The sequence below is a fragment of the Carcharodon carcharias genome, chromosome 11 (genome assembly GCF_017639515.1).
Source record: "Carcharodon carcharias isolate sCarCar2 chromosome 11, sCarCar2.pri, whole genome shotgun sequence".
NCBI classification, from domain to species: domain Eukaryota; kingdom Metazoa; phylum Chordata; class Chondrichthyes; order Lamniformes; family Lamnidae; genus Carcharodon; species Carcharodon carcharias.
The window spans coordinates 91,540,119-91,560,930 of NC_054477.1; the positions used below are offsets into that span (position 1 = coordinate 91,540,119).

General features: G+C 45.4%; 1 protein-coding gene across 1 annotated transcript in view; it reads left to right on the forward strand.

The window, feature by feature from the left end:
* The window catches only part of LOC121283992 (protocadherin Fat 3-like), a 619,931-nt gene that overhangs the window by 489,206 nt on the left and 109,913 nt on the right, over positions 1-20,812 (forward strand). Inside the window, exons 12-14 of the mRNA XM_041198874.1 lie at positions 797-993; positions 1,128-1,281; positions 3,379-3,612. Coding sequence (XP_041054808.1) covers positions 797-993; positions 1,128-1,281; positions 3,379-3,612 — 585 coding nt within the window. The remainder of the gene's footprint in view (positions 1-796; positions 994-1,127; positions 1,282-3,378; positions 3,613-20,812) is intronic.

The window sequence follows — 20,812 nt, forward strand, 5'->3', positions numbered from 1 at the left end:
TAGGCCAAAGGCAGGACTTTCACCTTCTGCATCAGCAAGTCCTGCCTCAGAGAGATGCCAGCCAATCAGAGGCCAGCAGCTCTCAAGTACTCCAGGCGTACGGCACTGGATCATTTAGGTGTGGTTGAGGGTTTCGTCAGGTGCCAAACAAGCAGACTCCAGTGAAGAGGGCAAAGGAACCTGGGTTGAGAGACCAAGAGGGGGAGAGGGGGCGGGGGTGGTGGTGGGGGGTGATAATCTTGGCAGGGGCAGGGCTCATTGTGGGGCGCAGGGAACCTGTCAAGGAGAGATCTCCCCATCCCACCACCAACCCACACAGGGAAACCTGCTGGGCTCGGCGCTTGGCATGGGCCCAGCCGCCAATTAAATCCTGGCAGTGGCAGGATGAAGCCCTTAAGTAGACAGTAATTGCCCGCTGCCAGGTGAGCTGCCCAACGCCACCCCACTGCTGGTTCATTGGATTTAACAACCCTCCCTCTACTCTATCTTCAGACCAGTCGGCAGCAAAGCATTAAATCTAGCCCATTATTGTGTAACTGGAATTCAACTTGGCACTTAACTGGTTTGTATCTGATCTGAGTATTATTGAATGAGCCTTTGTATGCCACTGATGAAAGTATGAATCAATACTATAACTCTTTAACCCCATGTAATGTTCTAATGCTTGAAGTTTCATTGATAAACTAAACCTTATCCGACTATGTTACTGGATTAGTAAGATTTTTCAGATAATATTTTTAACACTGAAATAGTTTCTACTGTGTTTGACAGTTATGTTTTCTGTACATGTGTTTAGGAGGAAATCCTAAAGGAAAGTTTGCCCTTGGCTTGGTGCAAAATGATTGGAAAGTCTATGTAAAGAGACCACTAGATCGTGAGGAACAGGATATTTATCTACTGAATATCACAGCCACCGATGGGCTTTTTGTATCAAGAGCAGTAGTTGAAGTTCGAGTGCTCGATGCGAATGACAACAGTCCTATATGTGATCAGGTAAGTCTCATCTGGTCCTTTATCACTTTCTGAATCATGAGTAATCCTTATTTAGAGTTCTAATGTCTAAACTGTTTAGCTTATTGAAGAATGAGCTACATCTGAGACACTGTGTTGCTGTTAAATACCTGCAGGTCACCCACACTGAGACAATTGTGGAAGACATTACACCAAACAAAGTTATTCTAAGGATTGGTGCTCATGATGCTGACATTGGGTCTAATGCAGAAATACGGTATTCTTTGCATGGAGCTGGCTCAGATAAATTTTTCCTGGAACCAGAAAGTGGTAAATGTTTCTGTAAACTCAATATGAATTTTTTTCAGATTTATAGATTGGTGTAAAAAATAAAAAGGATGAAGTTCATCGTAACATGATGGAGGTGTGCTATGTTAAAATTCAACTTGAGCAATGCATGTGGGAACTCCCCCAGTGACTGAGGTGTGCTGACCAGGAAAGCTTTTGTTCTCTGTGAATTCACACCAGATCAGAGATCAAGATTGAGACTGCATGGCTTAGCTTTACACTAGGATATGTACTTACTACAGCACTGGAGTGTTCTATTATTTTACAGAATTATCATAGTTGTCAACTGCTCACATTTTGCAATCAGCCAGCTTTTGGATATACGAAATTGCCCCACAAAGCCTTACTCAATATTCACAGATGCACAGAAGAGAAATAACACTAGGGCCTGAATTTTAAGGATGGTGGGGCTTACTCCCCACCATCTGAAGGGTCGGCGACTCCAGCAGCCCTGATGCCATGTTAGGCTCCAATGAGCATTGATTGGCATACGGCAAGACTTCTGCCCCTCACTCAGGAGGAAGTTCCGCCTTGGAGAGCTGCTGGCCAACAGGCACAGTGCTGCAGTGGCCAGAAGTGGCACTGCCAGGAGCTGCCTGGCACTAAATCCCAGGAACCAGAGGACAGGTTTTTTTTTTTTATATTATTCATTCATGGGATCTGGGCATCACTGGCTAAGCCAGCATTTATTGCCCATCCCTAATTGCCCTTGTTTAGAGGGCATTCAAGAGTCAACCACATTGGTGTGGGTCTGAAATCACATATAGGCTCAACCAGGTGAGGACAGCAGATTTCCTTCCCTAAAGGATATTAGTGAATCAGATGGGTTTTTACGACAATCAGCAATGGTTTCATTCTAATTTTAATTCCATGTTTTTATTGAATTCAAATTTCACCATCTGTCGTGGCAGGATTTGAACCCAGGTCTCCAGAGCATTATCCTGGGTCTCTTGATTACTAGTCCAGCAACTATATCACCATGCCATTGTCTCCCCCGCCAGGGGTCCCAGGGCAGAGAGGGTGAGGAAGGCCTGGGAGGTTGCAGAAAGGGCAATCGGGGTCTCGAGGGATTGATTGGGGAGTTGGAGAGGGTGGTCCGGAGGACACTGGGCATAAGGGAGGCGACCCCAGTCAGAAGGGGGCTTCTGATGGAAGCTCCCGCACCCACCTCCCCTCCGCCACTCCCACCCCCGAGATTGACCTTACTTTATTTTCACTACCCCCCCACCCACCCCCAGAGCTGTCATCTGCCCGCCCTCATAAAAATTGAGACGGGGCAGGAAAAGGCACATAAGTGGCTATTTAAGGGCCTTAATTGGGGCAGGGGTGGGCTTCTCTCTTGAGGCCCTGCCAGCCCCAGCACCAAAATGCTACCAGGTCGGGCGGGCGGGAAGCCGGAGGAAATCCCGTTCTTGCAATTTCATGCCCCCCACTGCCCAAATCCCTGCCTCAGAACCCACCAGGAAGTGGGGGAGGGGGGGGTTGCGGGGGAACTGACCCAGGACTTTTAAAAATAAAACTGGAAACCAGAGGGCACATTGTGGTGCATTAAAGGTCAGGGGAAAAAATAGTTGCAGAAGAGGGTGGGAACCTAATTAAAAGATCTGTATAATCATTATGCATGAGCATGCCCCACATATCAATTTAAGTATGCTAGTGTACATTACATAGTTAGATCATGAAACGTGGGAAACCAGCTTCTTGAAGATGAAGTAGCAAATAGCACACCATTTATGTGTTGTGCACAGAGGATATCGTCCCTATATTTAAAGACTTTCACTTCAGTATGTGTTCTAACTTGTGATTGTTAGTTATTGTACACAAGCATGAAATATCTACAAACTGTTTCATTATGTTTACATTAACAGCTTATATCATAATGCTCTACGCATGGGTTTTTATTTTGCTCCCATCAAAGTTAGAATCATTTTCCCTTCCTTAGAATGATTCTGTTAATTTTAACACCACCACGAGTGGGTGCTATTTGTAACTCATTAGCTTTTGTTTGTTAGATTATTTTCTAGGCAATTATGAACTAATATTTTTGTAAACTTCCTATTTGTTGTGGTTATCTTATAGGTGAACTGAAAACATTATCAGCTTTAGACCATGAGGAAACTCAAGTATATAATTTGATTGCCAGGGCATCAGATGGAGGCGGGCGTTTCTGCCAGTCAGGAATAGTTCTGTTATTGGAGGATGTGAATGACAATCCCCCTGTATTTTCCTCCAGTCATTATACGAAGTCTGTATATGAGAACACAGCAATAAAGGTTTTGCTGGCAAAAGTTGAAGCAACAGACCCAGATATAGGTAAGCCACTGAATTCTGTTTTAAGCACTTACTATACAGTAATATACAGTACAGCAAAATAAGAAATTAGACAAACTGACATAATTTATTTATTTCTAATGTGATAACTTTTATAACCACAAAATTATTGTACTTGACTTGCATTTAATCCAATATAAAATTTCATTGATAACCAGCTACAAATTACTTCTTGATTATCATGTGATATTGATATTACAATCATTAATCTTTATGTATGAAGAATTGAACTGAACAAGAAACTGGAAGAAGTACCGGTGAATTATTTGGAAGTTGTACACTCTCATTTTTCCAGTTATTTATATGATAATATACACGGGTGATATACAGCCTTTTATTTAGTCTAGCTTTATACATCCTGGCATTAGAATATGCTATATTCCTTTGGTTTTCTGTACTTCCACCTCCATTAGCATCGCTTACCTCAGGCCTAATCTTGCCCAATTCATTGTCACCTCCAATCGTGACTATTTCAATGTTCTCCAATGGGTGGCATCCCATCCTCCACTTTCCATAAATTTTGGCTCATTTAAAATTCTGCTTTCCAAACTCCAGGCCACATCAAATTCCACATGCCTATCACTTCTGTCCTTGCCAACCTACGTTGGCTTCCATTGCCTAATACCTCAAATTTGAAATTTTATTTTTATGTTTCAATTCCTCAATACCTTGCCCTTTGCTACCTTTATAATATCTTTCAGTGCTGAAACGTCAAACTGTTCCTTTGACACAACCTTCTTTCTATCTCTCCAAGTGGGCTTGTCGCTTCACCTGCATAGGCTTCATGCTGTGAAATTACCTCCATAAATCACTCTGTCTCTCCATCTCCTGCTCCTCCTTTAAGGCCTTTCTTAAAACTTAACATTTTGATCAAGCCTTACGTCATCTATTTTAATGTTCGCTTTGGAATGGAGTCAATTTTCTTTTCTGGAGAAAGTTCTGAAGGAGAGTATCTACCTCCACTTGGAGAGGCAAGGTTTGATCAGGGATAGTCAGCATGGCTTTGTCAGAGGGAGTCATGCCTAAAAAATTTGATTGAATTTTTTGAGGCGGTGACTAGGGGTGTAGATGAGGGTAGTGCAGTTGATGTAGTTTATATGGATTTCAGCAAAGCCTTTGACAAGGTCCCACATGAGAGACTTATAAAGAAGGCAAATGCACATGGGATACAGGGTAATTTGACAAGGTGGATTCAAAATTAGCTTAGTTGTAGGAGTCAGAGGGTGATGACGGAAGGATGCTTTAGTGACTGGAAGCCAGTGTCCAGTGGCGTACCACAGGAATCTGTGTTCGGTCCCCTATTATTTGTCATTTATATAAATGACATAGATGGCTATGCGCGGGGTAGGATTAGTAAGTTTGTGGATGACACAAAGATTGGCCAGGTGGTTAACAGTGAGGTTGAGTGTCTTGGGCTACAGGAAGATATAGGCAGGATGGTCAAATGTGCAGATAAGTGGCAGATGGAATTTAACCTTGAAAAGTGTGAGGTGATATACTTTGGAAGGAGTAATTTGACAAGGAACTATTCAATGAATGGCATGGCACTAGGAAGTTCTGAGGAATAAAGGGACCTTGGCGTGTGTGTCCATAGATCTCTGAAGGCGGAGGGGCACATTAGCGGGGTGGTGAAAAAGGCATATGGGACACTTGCCTTTATCAATCAAGGCATAGATTACAAAAGTAGGGAGGTCATGTTGGATTTGTATGGAACCTTGGTGAGGCCACAGCTGGAGTACTGTGTGCAGTTCTGGTCACAACATTATAGGAAGGATGTGATTGCACTGGAGAGGGTGCAGAGGAGATTCACCAGGAAGTTGCTTGGGATGAAACGTTTAAGTTATGAAGAGAGGATGGATAGACTTGGGTTATTTTCGTTGGAGCAGAGAAGACTGAGGGATGACCTGATCGAGGTGTGCAAGATTATGAGGGGCATGAACAGGGTGGATAGGGAGCAACTGTTCCCCTTAGTTGAAGGGTCAGTCACAATGAGGCTTAAGTTCAAGGTGAGGGGCAGGAGGTTTAGGGGGGATGTGAGGGAAAACTTTTTTACCCAGAGGGTGGTGACAATGTGAAATGCATTGCCTGAGAGGGTGGTGGAGGTGGGTTGCCTCATATCCTTTAAAAAGTACCTGGATGAGCACTTGGCACGTCATAACATTCAAGGCTATGGGCCAAGTGCTGGTAAAAGGAATTAGGTAGGTAGGTCAGGTGTTTCTCACGTATCGGTGCAGACTCGTTGGGCCTCTTCTGCACTGTGAATCTGTGATTCACCTCTGTAAAATTCTTCCAGATGCTTTTCATATTAAAGGTGCAACATAATGCAAATATTTGTTGTTCTAATAGCATTGCATCTCTTTTTGGTTTCCTGCTCTTTGCCATTTATGCTGATGTGTCACCAGCTATATTTTATGGAAAGAATCAAGTTTAAAAGAACAGCTAGCATGTAAACATTATACAAAGCAACAGATAGATAACTGAAGATACACACACAATGCAGAGGTGACATTCCTGCAAACTTTAACACCCCCACCACCAACATCTTTGCTTGTGAGTTTTATACTCAACATTACTGGCAGGATGAAAAATTAGGTCAAATAGCCCTTCATCAGTTATCATTGATTAATTTTCAACCTGATTAAGCCACAATATTATTTATTGGCATATGATGCATCAACTGCACAATTCAATCAGCAGCTCTTCTGATTAGGTAATACTGTGTGGAGTGCAATTTAAACATTGAATTTGTGGTTTACAGCATACAGCAGTGTCAGTAAAATGGATAATGAATTATTTATTCCATCCTTGAGTGAAACATTATCCAAGTAAGAGGCAGACACTTCAACATTGGCACTTATCTGGGGATTGTATGTGCCAACCGGTGTTGAAGTGTGGTTGAATAAGTTGTTAACATATTAGGTAGTTGTCAGTTATTGCAGGTGAACTGTGTAATGAGCTTTCAGTTTGCAGTAGAATCCATAGTTACAAACTGCTCTGGACAGAAATTGAAAAAGTTCTATTTTTTAATCATCAGTATAGTGCTTTGGGGCTGAATTTCCTTGGGCCTTCTCCTTTACTGTCATTGTAGTCTAGGCAGAAACTTTGTTTATTACACAAATGGGGTTATTGCTAGAGTTCTGCCAAAGATACAGCCGCAGAACATGAGAAACACCAAGGAAATTAACCCCCTATGTTTTCATCTGTTGTGCTTATGTATGACTGGTTGAGGGCATAATCCATAATTTTCCATTGTTCTGAAGTGTAATGGCCCAAGTATGCTGACTTGACAGTGTGCTTGACCTGAAAACAAAGTCCTTCCTTTTGCAACTTACTTTTTCATGCTATGTTAAAGATTGTTTTTCTTCCTAAATTGATCTTGTCTATGTTTAACTTGGAATAGAGTTGTCTAGAGCTCCACTATTGAAGATTTAATGCTTTCACTCCAGTTGCAAGTGAACTACAAATGCGTTTAGCTGATCACAAGGCCACCAGTACAATTATAAATAAAGCAAAACATAAAAACTGGAAATCTGAAATACAGAAAAATGCTGAAAATCCCCAGAAGTCACTGAGCACCTGTAAAGAAAGAAGAAAGATTGAAAGATTAGGTCATTCTGGGTGCAAATCCTTCTGTAGAACCATCCTGAAATAGCTTGCAACTAAAATGCCCATAACCTGCCTTTTCTCTTGACAGTTGCTGATTGAGCTGTTCTGCATTTTGAGCATTTTCATAATTTATTTTATTGCAAATGTTATGTTTGATAAATTCAATATGCAAGTGTTTGTGCTGCAGAGGGGCTTTACATATACAGCCATCAGGTTCCACTCCAGTCCAATGTTTGGAAATGTTTTGAAATGTAAATAAGCTGAAAAGCAAATTTTATGAAAGCCATGGTATCCTTTAACAGATACTTTCAAATGTAAAATGTTTCCCTTAAAAACACACATTTTTAGAATAATACCATATGTGAGTTATAATGCACATAAACATGTGTTGATAATCTAATGATGGTTTCCACTCAGTAGGTTATCCCTACATTGATACCTAATTAAAACACTTTCTTTATATGCCACTGAGGCACAAGTATTTACATTGCTTTGTAAACCAGCCAGTCTTTAATATGTCTTGTTTACTTTAACAAGTTTATCAAAGAGTTGAAATTAACAATACAATGTTGTTATTTTTGACTCACTTCACATTCTAAATTACACATGGTACCCTTTGACCCAGAACTAAATTGAAACTTGAGCCACATTTTAAACTCTTAACCATATTTCAGTGGAACCAATAACAACAATTTATTTGGTGCATTTAATGTAATAAAATGTCCCAAGGTGCTTCACAGAAGTATTATAAAATGAAGTATGACACTGAGTCACATAAGGAGATATTAGGTCAGATAACCCAAAAGCTGGATTAAAGAGGCAGGCCTTAAGAGTATCTTAAAGGAGGAAAGTGAGGTAAAAAGACGGTGAGGTGTAGGGAGGGAATTCCAGACCTTGGGTCCTAGGCAACTGAAGGCACAGCTGCCAGTGGTGGAGCAATTATGATAGGGAATGCACAGGGGGCCAGAATTAAAGGAGCACAGATATCTCGGAGGGCTGATGATCACAGCGAAGATCAGAGAAAAGCAGTGATTGGCAGAAGTGTGAATGAAGGTTTCCTTGAGGATCCAGTGGGAGCTTCCTTGCTGCTCCTGGCCCACAATGATTGCTTTAAAAAGCACCTTCTTGATTTAGCAGCTCCTGCCTCCCTTTAGCTGCTGGATTTCCTAAGCCTTGGGAACTCGACCAGCATTGGTTAAATTTAACTTTGGCTCCCAATTGCACAGTTGACGCCTTGTGTGAATATGTTAATGAAGTTCCTCGCCTTTCCATGAGAGGATACTAACTACTAGCTGCTGTAAGAGCAGCAACAGGTGTGCAGTCAGTGGGCTGGGACGCATTCCCTGCTTTTTAGGGTTTAACTCACACCCTGACCTTTGAGGGGGAGTTAATATCGAGGGCACAATTTTTAAGCAACTGTTTCCAGTGCCATTACTTTTTTTCCATCTGTTACTCTATAAGAAATACCTTCTTATGGAAGTGAGCTGTATTTTCCGTACAAAAGTGCATGAAACAAGTTTTCATCTTAAGCCTTATTGATACTACAGCTGCAAATCTACAGTTTCATTTATAATGTGGAATAATTGATTTGCTCATAATTAACAGTAAAATGTCCCACTTCAGAATACCATAAACTTTACTGTGAAAATAAATATTTATCTTACCTTTCTAAAGGAAATTGGAATCTTTAATCAGTCCTGGCATCAATGAAGGACCGGAGTATGAATGCCACTATTGTACTGCACACCTTGTATCAAAGTAGGGTTTTTTTGTACTACATCAATATCAAATGTGCAGGAAAATGCTTTTTCACAATTTAAGCTGAAAGCAAGGTTACTTTAATAATTGAAAGGAGCACAAGTCCTTGATTATGTTTACAACATATACCTGCAAAATGTACTGTCATTTAGTTGATCTCGGGACTATTACAGTTCACTAACCCAGAGAAGTTGAAGTTAAGGGAAAAATTAGTTAGAGTTCTGCTCCTGATCACTATTCAGTGATGCCTGCTGAAAAGTAAGTGTATGTCAGTGCACATAGAATTTGAGGAAAGGATTGTGCTGAACTGTGACACCACCCATGATCCAGCAGCCTGCACATTTGCTGTCTAACTGAACACATGAAGACTGGCAACTTGGGCACGGATCTCCACTGTGATTCAGGTGTCCTTAAAATGTGTGTTTTTTCTCTCTTTACATTGGTGTCATCTACTTATGTTAGGTGTACAGTCTCTGCTTATCCTTCAATACTGACATCATTTAAAAGTAATCTATTAGTTGTTAAGCACTATGGAGTGTCAAGAAAACCTGGTAATGCATTATATAAATGTATAAATGCAAGTTATTTCTGTCCTTCTTTTGCTCAGTTTATGTTCTCTCTCAGTATTGCTGGATGTGCACTTCCTCAGCCTGATGGTCCTTCTCAATCTTACTGGGTTAATGCTATTTCTGGATGTAATCTGTTCATCTTTTGGCTGGCTTGTCACTTTATACTTAACTTTAAAACAAACAGCAAAAGTGCATTTTATATTTGTGTTTTTTTTATTTGCCTTTTGGACTGGCTCAGGTCTCTTGAGACCCCAGTTTAACCTCACTAAGGAGATTCTGCACTTTCTCTTTTTTTATATTCTTTCACGGGATATGGGCATTGCTGGCAAGGCAGGAATTTATTGCTCATCCCTAATTACCCTAGAGACGATGTTGGTGAGTCACCTTCTTGAACCACTGCACTCCATGTGGTGTAGGTGCCCCCACAATGCTGTTGGGAAGGGAGTTCCAGGATTTTGACCCAGCAACAGTGAAGGTCTGATGATATTGTTCCAAGTCAGGATGGTGTGTGGCTTGGAGGGGAACTTGCATGTGGTGGTGTTCCCATGCATCTGTGCCCTTGACGTTCGAGATGATAGAGGTCGTGGACTTGGAAGGTGCTGTCTAAGGAACTTTGGTGAGTTGCTGCAGTGCATCTTGTAGATCATACACACTGCTGTCAATGCGCTTTGGTGGTGGAGGGAGTGAATGTTTACTGTGGTGGGTGGGGTGTCAATCAAGCAGGCTGATTTGTCCTGGATGCTGTTGAGCTTCTTGAGTGTTGTTAGAGTTGGACTCATCCAGGCAAGTGGAGAGTATTCCATCACACTCCTGACTTGTGCGGTGGACAGGCTTTGGGGAGTCAGGAGGTGAGTTGTTCACTGAAGAATTCCCAACCTCAGATCTTCTTTTATAGCCACAGTATTTATATGGCTGGTCCAGTTCAGTTTCTGGTCAATGGTAGCCTTGGTTTCTACTTCTCTTGGTTTCAACTACACATGCCTGCAATTTGAGTTGCAGTCAGTGGGAAGTTGAGGGTATATCATTAGCAGCAGAGTTAAACAGTGCAAAAAAATTGCTGACACAATGTTCAGCACCATTCACAACTCCTCAGATACTGAAGCAGTCTATGTCCAAATGCAGCAAGACCTGGACAATATCCAGGCTTGGGTTGACAAGTGGCAAGTAACATTCTCACTACACAAGTGCCAGGCAATGACCATCTTCAACAAGAGAGAATCCAACCATCACCCCTTGATGTTCAATGTCATTACCATCACTGAACACCACCCCCCCTACTATCAACATCCTGGCGGGTTACCATGGACCAAAAACTGAACTGGATTAGCCATATAAATACTGCGGCTACAAGAGCAAGTCAGAGGCTAGGAATAGTGCGACGAGTACCCCACCTTCTGACTCTCCAAAGCCTATCCACCATTTACAAGGCACAGGAGTGTGTTGGAATACTGCCCACTTGCCTGGATGAGTGCAGCTCCCACAACGCTCAAGAAGCTTGACATCACCCAAGACATAGCAAGCCGCTTGATTGGTACCACATCCACAAACATTCACTCCCTCCACCGCCCACACACAGTAGCAGCAGTGTGTACCATTTACAAGACACACTGCTAGAATTCACCAAGGCTCCTCTGATAGCACCTCCCAAAGGCACAACCACTACCATCTAGAAGGACAAGGGCAGCAGATAGATGGGAACACCACCACCTGGAAGTTCCTCTCCAAGTCACTCACCATCCTGACTTGGAAGTATATCGCCATTCCTTCACTGTCAAAATCCTGGAACTTCCTAACAGCACTGTGGGTGTACCTACATGACATGGACTGCAGCAGTCCAAGAAGGCAGCTCACCATCACCTCCTCAAGGGACACTAGGGATGGGCAATAAATGCTGGCCCAGCCAGCGAAACCCACATCCCATGAATGAATAAAAAAAAAATCCACAAAGCTCTTTCCAGGTAATTACCCCTGATCAATAACTGAGCAAAACCCAAATCTTCCCTTTTACATGGCCTCAGACAATATAGACAGAACACAAACACCAGCTAAGGTTGAATACCTAAGCAGGTGGCCCAAGTTCATTCAAGGTCAGAGCATCTTAAAGCCAGCCCCCACTACTTAGGCAAGAAATGCATTTTGGCAGCAGCAGCTGCTGGAACTGGATTAAAAAGAGTTTTTGGGCATAAAGAAATGGCACAAAAGGCCAGAGCGCATGCCCCAAGTTCCTTGATGCAATACTGGAGTCCTTGGTGTAGGAATTGATGGGAGGAGAGAGGTCCTCTTTGCCCCAGTTGCCCAGGAACCACTCAAGGCAAACACTGCAAAGTCTTAGGGAGCAAATAGCTGTCACGGCCAATACTGGCAGTCTACCTCCAAAAACTCAGTGACCTCATACAAATGATCAGGATTGTGAAAGCATCTTCATATGTCATATTCTTACAAATGAACCAACAGTCTCACTCATGGCTCCAATTGATGCTCCCTCTTCACTTGCCAACCATTGTTCTACATCAAGCATAACTCATAACTGACATGGAAAGCAATGAAGGTGAACAAGGCAAAAGAGAGGTACGGAGATCTTGTCGCAGAGACGAACAGAACTTCTTCAAGGTAGGCATTTCTTGAAGAGCAGTGGCAGTCAATTAAACACAGATAAAAACAAAAAACTGCGGATGCTGGAAATCCAAAACAAAAACAGAATTACCTGGAAAAACTCAGCAGGTCTGGCAGAATTGGCGGAGAAGAAAAGAGTTGACGTTTCGAGTCCTCATGACCCTTCAACAGAACTGTTGAAGGGTCATGAGGACTCGAAACGTCAACTCTTTTCTTCTCCGCCGATTCTGCCAGACCTGCTGAGTTTTTCCAGGTAATTCTGTTTTTGTTTTGGATTTCCAGCATCCGCCGTTTTTTGTTTTTATCACAACTGACATTCATTGTCTTACCACCATTCCCCCACATTGGATCATCTGAGAATGTCAGCGTGATTGCAGGCCGATGTGTTTCACAACAGACTATATAAGGTGGGCACCTAGTGAGCTGAACTTTGTGGGGTAATCTGAGGTGGATGCACAGTAATGTTGCGCAGCGTGCACGCGAGGGTCGCCTGTTGGACCTCACGGTTGACACACCGCGCATACAGGCGACGGCACAGGCAAGTCGCATTTTCCTGACTGGCTTACAGTTTGCAGCCAGAGAAAGGGCTGCCCTGCGGTTGAGGCAAGTTGGGGTTGTGGGCAAGGGCTGCACTGCAAATGAGGCGAGTTGTGGGGGCAAGTGCTGCTCTGTGGTTGAGGTGAGTTGGAGAGGCAAGGGCTGCACTGCAGATGAGGCAAGTTGGAGGAGGGCGCGGCAAGAGCTACATCACGATTGAGGCGAGTTGAGGGGAGAGTGAGGGTTGGGGGGCAGTGCAACGGCTGCACTGCAGTTGATGGTAATGCACCAGCACGTGCTGGGGAAGGGGGAGGGAAGTAGCCACGCATTAGGCAACCTTGTATAAAGTGACCATTCCTCTGCAGCTGAGACAGTTCAGGCACAGCCACACTGACATGCTTGAAGTTGGACCTCTAGATTATCTGCTCACTCAAGCAACAGAGACCTGAAATTGCCACCAAATGGTCCAGAGCTTTTCACCCTTCGGGCACAGACTGCATACTAATGAACAGTTTAGGGGAATGCAGAATAATTGGACAACTGGGCACGTGTACAATCTCTTTGCAAAAGCTGGCCATCAGAAGTCACAGTAGAGGTGCACACAGCCCCTCGAAATGTGATAATTTAGGTTTGGACCAGTTTTCCCCATGGTTCAAGCTAACAGGGGAGCCTTGCAGTGCGGGTTAGGAGAATGCCTACACCTGAGCTGAGAGCATTGTATGCAGTCCAGTGGGCAAAACTGCCACCAATCAGTCAGGTGGAGTGAGGCAGAGGAGGGTGGGGATTCAGGCAGCCATGCAGCACACTGAATCTTGTTCATCCCAAGTGGTGGCCAGCACACTCTGGAATGCATTAAGTCAGACTTAACCAAGACAGGTTCTTAGTATACCCAAGCTAACCCACCCATATCTCTCTTTCATCCTGCAGAAGAAATACGTCAGGAGCATGGAGCTTGGTGACCTAGCTGTATGCCTCATAGCCTACAGAGAGCAGAGATGAAAGAGAAGAGAGCAATGGAGATGCCTGGCTAGGCAGAGGGAGGAGCAGCACTCTAAGTGAGAAGGTGTGACTGGGACTTCTGTGCATGCCACTGAAGAGCCCCAGCGAGCTGTTGCTGGTCAGTGCCTAGCTAGACCCAGGGTCTAGCTTGTCATTCCTGTTGATGACCAGGAACCAGTGTTGCCAAAGATTGCGTATGTCCAGGAAAATTGTCAGTAACATCTGCCAGCTGCTGCAGGATTTGGCCCATGGGGACATGGATTTCATCCACTGCCAGTGAGTGTGAAAGTGACCATGGCATTCAATTTTCACACTAGTGGTTGCTTTCAAGGCTCCACAAGTGACATCTGTGGGATATTGCAAGCCTTTACCCACAAGTGCATCTATGAGGCCATGGACGCCATCTTCACAAAAGCACACAACTTTGTGCATTTCGCCTGGGATCAGGAAAGCCAGGAAGCAAGAGTGGTGGGATTTGCCTAGATGTCAGCTTTCCCACATGTACAGGGTACCATCGACTGCACTCAGGTGGCGCTCAGATCTCTGTGGCAACAAGCAGTCAACTACATCAACCGCAAGGCTTTCACTTGCTGAATGTGCAGCTGGTGTGTGACCACCACAAACACGTCCCCCAGGTCTGCACACAGTTCCCAAGAAGTGTCCACAACTCCCACGTTTTCAGTAGGCCTCAGATCCTTGATGTCTTCCAGAGTCCACAGAGGCTGCAGGGTTCACTCTTAGGGAACAAGGACCACCCGCAGAGGTCATGGCTGATGACACCCGTGCGGTGGCCTTGGACTGCAGCAAAGAGAACGTACAATGAGGCTCATCCTGGTGGAGCAAACCACCGGGATGCTGAAAATGAGGTTTCTGTCCCTGGACTGGCCTGGTGGAGCCCTGCAATATAGACCACAGAGGGTATCACGTATCGTCGTCAGCTGCTATTCCCTTTATAACCCAGCGCTGCAGTGGGGAGAGGAACTCACTGAAGAGGAGATGGAGGAGCTGCATGTCTCCTCTGTTGAGAAAGACATTGATGGGGATGAGGGTGAGGAGGTCCTCGAAGGCAATGATGGCGCCAATGAGGCCCTTGCACTGGACAGATGAGGCAGGCGAGTGCTCAGGAGACCCTCATAACTGCTAGATTCGTAAAGGATGATGATGACATGCAGTGAGGAGACAGCATAGATCCTCACGTTGCAACAGTGAACATTTGACTCCTGTCTGGCTGATGGCAGCGCACATACTCTCTGTGATAAGGCTCCTATCAGCCCATAGTTCCTACATTCCAGGAGGATGATGATGACATGCAGTGGGGTCACTTCATAGATCCTCAGATAGCTTATGCGAATGTCTGACTCATGTCTGGCTGATGGCACCTTGCTTGCACTCTGTGAACAAAGTCATATCATGGAGATGCGGCGGGGAAACTTTAACTTCTCCTGATCCTATGGCATCCATCGTGAGCTGAACCCTTCAGGACCACGGTGTCACCAGACACAGATGCTAGTGAGATTGGGGGGGCGGCAGCCACACCTCAAAGATGCAGGGAGCACACAGAGAGAATGATAGAACTCTGTGCCACCAGCCTAGGGCATTCTGGCAGCAATGATGAGCCCCATCGAGGTACAGGCATCACTGATGTGTCCAGTGACTGTGAAGGTGCACCATCAATGTGCTGGGAATGTAGCACAAAGCACAGGGAAGAGGCCCTGGACTGAGACACCTGCCTTGATCTTGTGCAGGAACCAATGTTTCACATCTGAGCAACGCGAACACTGCTCATCACAACAAGGAGCCATAGACAAGAAGACATTCTTTGGAGTTTATTAACGTAGTGAACATTATGTACAAGTGATTAACACCCGTGCCCAGGCTGTGCAACCACGCCTTCGTAACCATCCTAATCCTGCCGCCCTGTCTTGTTGCTCCCCTGACATCCAGAGCGGAGGTGGAGGCAGCCTGCTGACTGCTACCCACTGTCTGTGATGACCTTGACGGGTCCTTTGGAGGGCCAAGACCTGGAGAGCCCTGGCCTGCTTTCAGGGCCTTGTTGTGTGCCAGTGGCACCCTCCTCAGCCTGTGGAGCTGGATTTGCTGGGATCACAGGAAGAGGGTACTCAGATGGGCCAAACACTCCCGGAGTCACCTGGGTGGATGGCCCCGATTGTGCATCTGCTGATCCTCCTCCTGATGGGTGCCTGAGGGCCCCTGGCTGACTCCTTGAGGAAAAGGGGAAGCAGGAGTGAGATCGAGCTGCCTCACACCCCTCTCGCGTTGACACTGTTGCAAGCCAACTGTGGCGTTAGCAATGGAGTTCTGCCTATGCAGCAGTGCAGGACCGATGTCCTGGACCGAGTTCTCCATGATGGTCATCATCCTATCAGTGTTGACCTTGATGTGTTGGCATGCCAGCGCTATAACCTCAGCCTGAAGGTGGACAGACTCCTTCATCGTACCATGCAATCTGAGGAGTGCAGCAGACGCCTTTTCCTGATGTTCTCGAGCTTGCCTTTGCAGCTCCAGCAACTGAGGTGTGAACGAGTCCAGAGGCTCATCACCTGACTCGAGTTTAGCAGATTTCAGGTCTCCAGCAGTCCTCCGAGAGCTGGAAAAGTGGGAAGCCCTTGTCGCCACCTGCTGTGGATCAGACAGTGTGCTGTGCTCACCAGATTGTGACCCTGAGACTACTCTAAAGTTTGGTTTCACTGAGGTGTGTGTCTCTGTGCTGGCGGAGGGTATGGGTGAGTGCTGTGACAGGTCTTCAGTGACAGAAATAAAATCTGCTGAAACTGAGTTGTCTTTGGGGCTTGAGTCATGGACTCCCTTGGCTGCTTCTCAGATGTGCCTGAGAAAGGAAGGAAAGATAATTAGTGTATGGTAGGGGACTGCGGAACAGGACATATCACTCACAGCATGGTTGTATGATGGATGTTACACTGCTGGATCCTCAGTTGGTAGAGCGCCACCGACCTCACCATCAGCACAGGAACAATCCAGGTCCTTGCTGGCCAGCTGAGTGACTCTATTTTTAATATCCATGAGGACCTTGATTTCCGCTTTTCCTCCACCTGTCTGCGACCTCTCCCACTTGTCTGCCAATTTGTCCTGCATGAAGACAGATGGAGAGAATGTAAGCAGGATGCATACCAGGCCAGATGATAAGTATGCCTGGAATGTGTGGGTGGTGAGTGGTCCCATGGATGGGACGAAGACAATGAAGCTGTGTGCGAGAGAATGAATGGCAATGTCCCTTGAACTGGCAGTGAGTGAGAGCCCTGTGGATGTGTGATGGATTTATGAGTGTGTGAGTTGAGAATGAAGAGAAGAGTGACTTGCCCTGGCAGAACAGAGGAGATCTTTCATCCTCTTTCAGCACAGGGTAGCTGCCTTCTTTTATAGGGTGTTGGCACTGACTACCTCTGCCACCGCCTCCCAAGCCAGATTGGTGAAGTTACTGCCGCTCCTGTGGCCAGAGCGGGGATAGAGGACATCACGGCGGGCCTCCACAGCATCCAAAAGACGCTCCAGGGATGCATTACTGAAACAGGGTGGGTGGGGAGGGCGGTTGCAGTCTTGTCTTTTGGGGAGATTTCTTCTGTGCAGCAGTCCTGAGCTGGAAGCACTGAGAGGTATGTGCATGGCTGCACTTTAAATATGGTGCCCGGCATGATGACGTGGCAGACAAATCAGAGGCCGCCTGCCAGCGAAAGAGTGTGTTTCCTTGGAATGCATTATTAATGAGGTAGGATTGGGGTGATATGGTGTGAAAAACCGCCATTGCATCCAGTAGGTAAAATGTTCTTTTACCTGCCCGCTACCGCACTTAGTGCAATTCTGGGACAATTTCATACCTGGTGTCCTCTCTGAAAATGACAGCATTCACCTTCCCGCCACTCCCACTCCGCCACTGCCATTTTCTGTCAGATAGCTGGCCTGTTGAGACTGGTGCAGCCCATGCTGGTGCAGTGCAGTCCAAAGCCAAGTCTTCCAAGCCCAGAGCTGCTCAGTGATATGCTCCAGGATCACCTGCATTCTTCCCCACTGTAAGTCAGCAGCCGTCCACTAGCCATGCTGCAGCCACTGAGGTAGCACTGTATCAGAACATGAGGCCAGGTAAAGGCATCACAAGACTGGCACTAAAGGAATATAGTGATTAATTGACTTTTTTATGGCATAGTGGCTAGTTTGTTGGATAAAGTTGTTATGAAATGGTGGTTTTGTGATCAAGTAGATATTGTGATGGTCAGTGTCAGAAGGAAAGTGATGAGTGGGAGTCTTGGTGAATGGGAAATTGGATTTGCATTCATAGGAACCATCATCAAATGAGGCAATTACTAACAGCCTGGCCAGAAGAGGGATCTACTGGCTGCCTTTTCCCTTCCTCCTCCTCCTATTCCTCTACCTCTTTCTTCAGTTCCGTTTTCTTCACTTCCTCTTCCTCCTCCTCCTCCCAAACTGTTCGCCATAACCAAGACGGCTGCACCCTCATGACACCCAGGTTTGAATGATACAGCAGACCACCACAAATCAGGACACAGGCTCCATTGAGTACTGGAGGGCTCTGCCAGAGTGGTACAAACAGTCGAACCATTGCTTTAGCACATCAGTGGTCTGTTCTATGATGTTTCATGTGACAACTATACCCCACCACATGTGCTTGGGTTGCAGAGTGGAGTTGTGAGCCAGGTACATAGTGGATCGCTGAGCAACCATCCTCGGGTTTGATGTAATGGCAGGAGACAGAGGGAACTCTGTTCTGCTGCAGAAATGAACATCGTGACTTTTGTCAGGGTAGCAGGCATTTATTAACAGGATGTCCTAAGCATGGTTTCACACCAATTACACATTCAGTGAGCAGAAATGTTTGCAGTTGTAGTACATCACAGCATTGAGATGCAGTTTCTGCAAAACCTTTCATTTATGGTCCACTGCAAGCGGAGATGCCCACTGCCCTGGCAAAGTCACGGACATGCTCCTCCTGCTTCTCATTGTTCACAGGAAAGGTAATGACGTCCCCTCTCCTTGAAGAAAGAACATCTGTCACCTCTTTGATACAGCTGTGGGAAACAAACTGAGAGATGCTCCAGCCTAGAAGGATCCAGATGCAAATAAATTCAAGGCCAGGTCACTTTCACACCTCCTGCAGCACTGCCCTTGCCCTGCTCTGAGATTGCTAATCTGGTTACAAAAGATGGCAGAGTTCTGTGAGCATTTCCTTTGTAAAGTAGAGCCAACACACTTTTCTGGCTTAGGTGGAAGTCTTCCTCAAGATCCCCGGAAGGAACCTTTTCTTCCCCCTCCTCCTCCCTCTGTGTGCACCTTGTACTCTTTGCTGCTGCTGTTCTAATTCCCTCTCATGCTGCAGGCCAAAGGGAATTCTTATTACAGCACCCATCTCTGAGAGCAAGTGGTCCACCCAGAACTGTGAAGTCACAATTCGGGTCTTCTCCATGTGCAGTGCCTCTCCCTGTCAATTTCACTAACTTTAAATAATTCCTCAAACCACCAAGCACTTCTACAAACTCAAACTCTACAGCCAGTAGAAATCAATCAGCAACTAACCTGCACATCATTGGTGGGGGAATCCTTCCTACTCTGAACAAACGTTTAGCAGTGTGCCTTTAAGAGGGGCTGTTAGCTGGAACAGCAAGGTCAAAAAATAACAGCACTGGTGTCAAATCAATGCTACGCACTAACTGACATCATGATCTGCCTACTCTCCATACTTGCAGTGCACTATTGTCCTCAACAAGGTGGCATTTGGTGTGGGACCACCTTGGAACGTAAACACCACCGGGGCAGGGATCTTTAGGCCAGTGAGTGTGTGTGTGTGTGTGTGTGTGTGTGCGCGCGCGCGGGGGGGGGTGGCAGAGCCCACTCACCGATGCGTAAAATGACGCGGGATGATGTCGGGAGGAACTCTCCATGTCACCCCGCATCATCTCCATTTTCAGGTCAGCGGGGGCACAGCCGAATCAGCTGTGCACCCGCCGACCTGTCAACAGCCAATTGAGGCCATTTAAAATGTCGTTAACCTAATTAATGAACCTGCCCGTCCAACCTTAGGGTTGGTGGGCAAGCCGGGAGACCTGGTGGGCTTCAGAAAAAGCACGAAACCTCATCCACGGGTGGGATGAGGTTTCATGAGGTTTTTTGATAATTTAATAAATGTTTGAGTTAAAGTGATGAACATGTCCCAACTCATGTAACAGTGCCACATGAGGGGACATGTCAAGGAAAAGTTATTTTTGTACCATTAACATTTTAAAATTTGGAACCAATCTCCCTGAGGCAGCACTTAGCCTCAGGGAGATCAGTGCACTCTTTTGCACACATGCACGAAACAACGCACTCTTGGCTGAGGGAATAACCTCTGCCTGCACAGGGAGCGCATAGCACTTCCTGGCGGACGTCACGCTGGGCGGGCCTTAATTGGCCCACTCATGTAAAATGGCGGTGTGCCCCCAACTGGGGGCACCAATCAGAGGTGTGCCTGCCCACACCCACTCCTGCATTCTGCCTCCCTTCCCCATAAAACCGAAAAGACGGGTGCTACAGAACACAATTTTGTTCCCACTGTGTTCACATATCACAAATAACACAATGTATAAATAAGCACCAAATGTTTTTTTTTTCATTTTACTTAGCATAAGAAAGCAATGCATCAAATTTCATGCTATTCATTGATTATAATAATCACACAGTGAAATATATCAGTTTAAGCTCTTGTGCAGCTGTTTTTTGCGAATCATGTGAATGTTCTTTGAGGGAGAGTTAAGATGATGTAAAGTGATATCAGGTGTTCAATGGCCTGTGTCACTGCTTTTTGCTTGGAGAGCTGTTGCCCGCATACTACTCTAGGGGCATGTTGCCCTGAGGTGGTCAGCTGTTATTGGTATCTGTCAGTATCTAATGAAATATGTTTGGCAAACTAAATGGAGAGAGATGTGAATTAATTTAAACAGACAATGTTACAATGAGAACTTGGCAATTGGAAATCATGAAAGAGCTGTTTTATGCAACAGATTGGAGGCTGAAGGTTGTCATTTGGTACTGTAGGATTCTTAATGGTCCAACTGGGCAAAGGAACTTCCCGT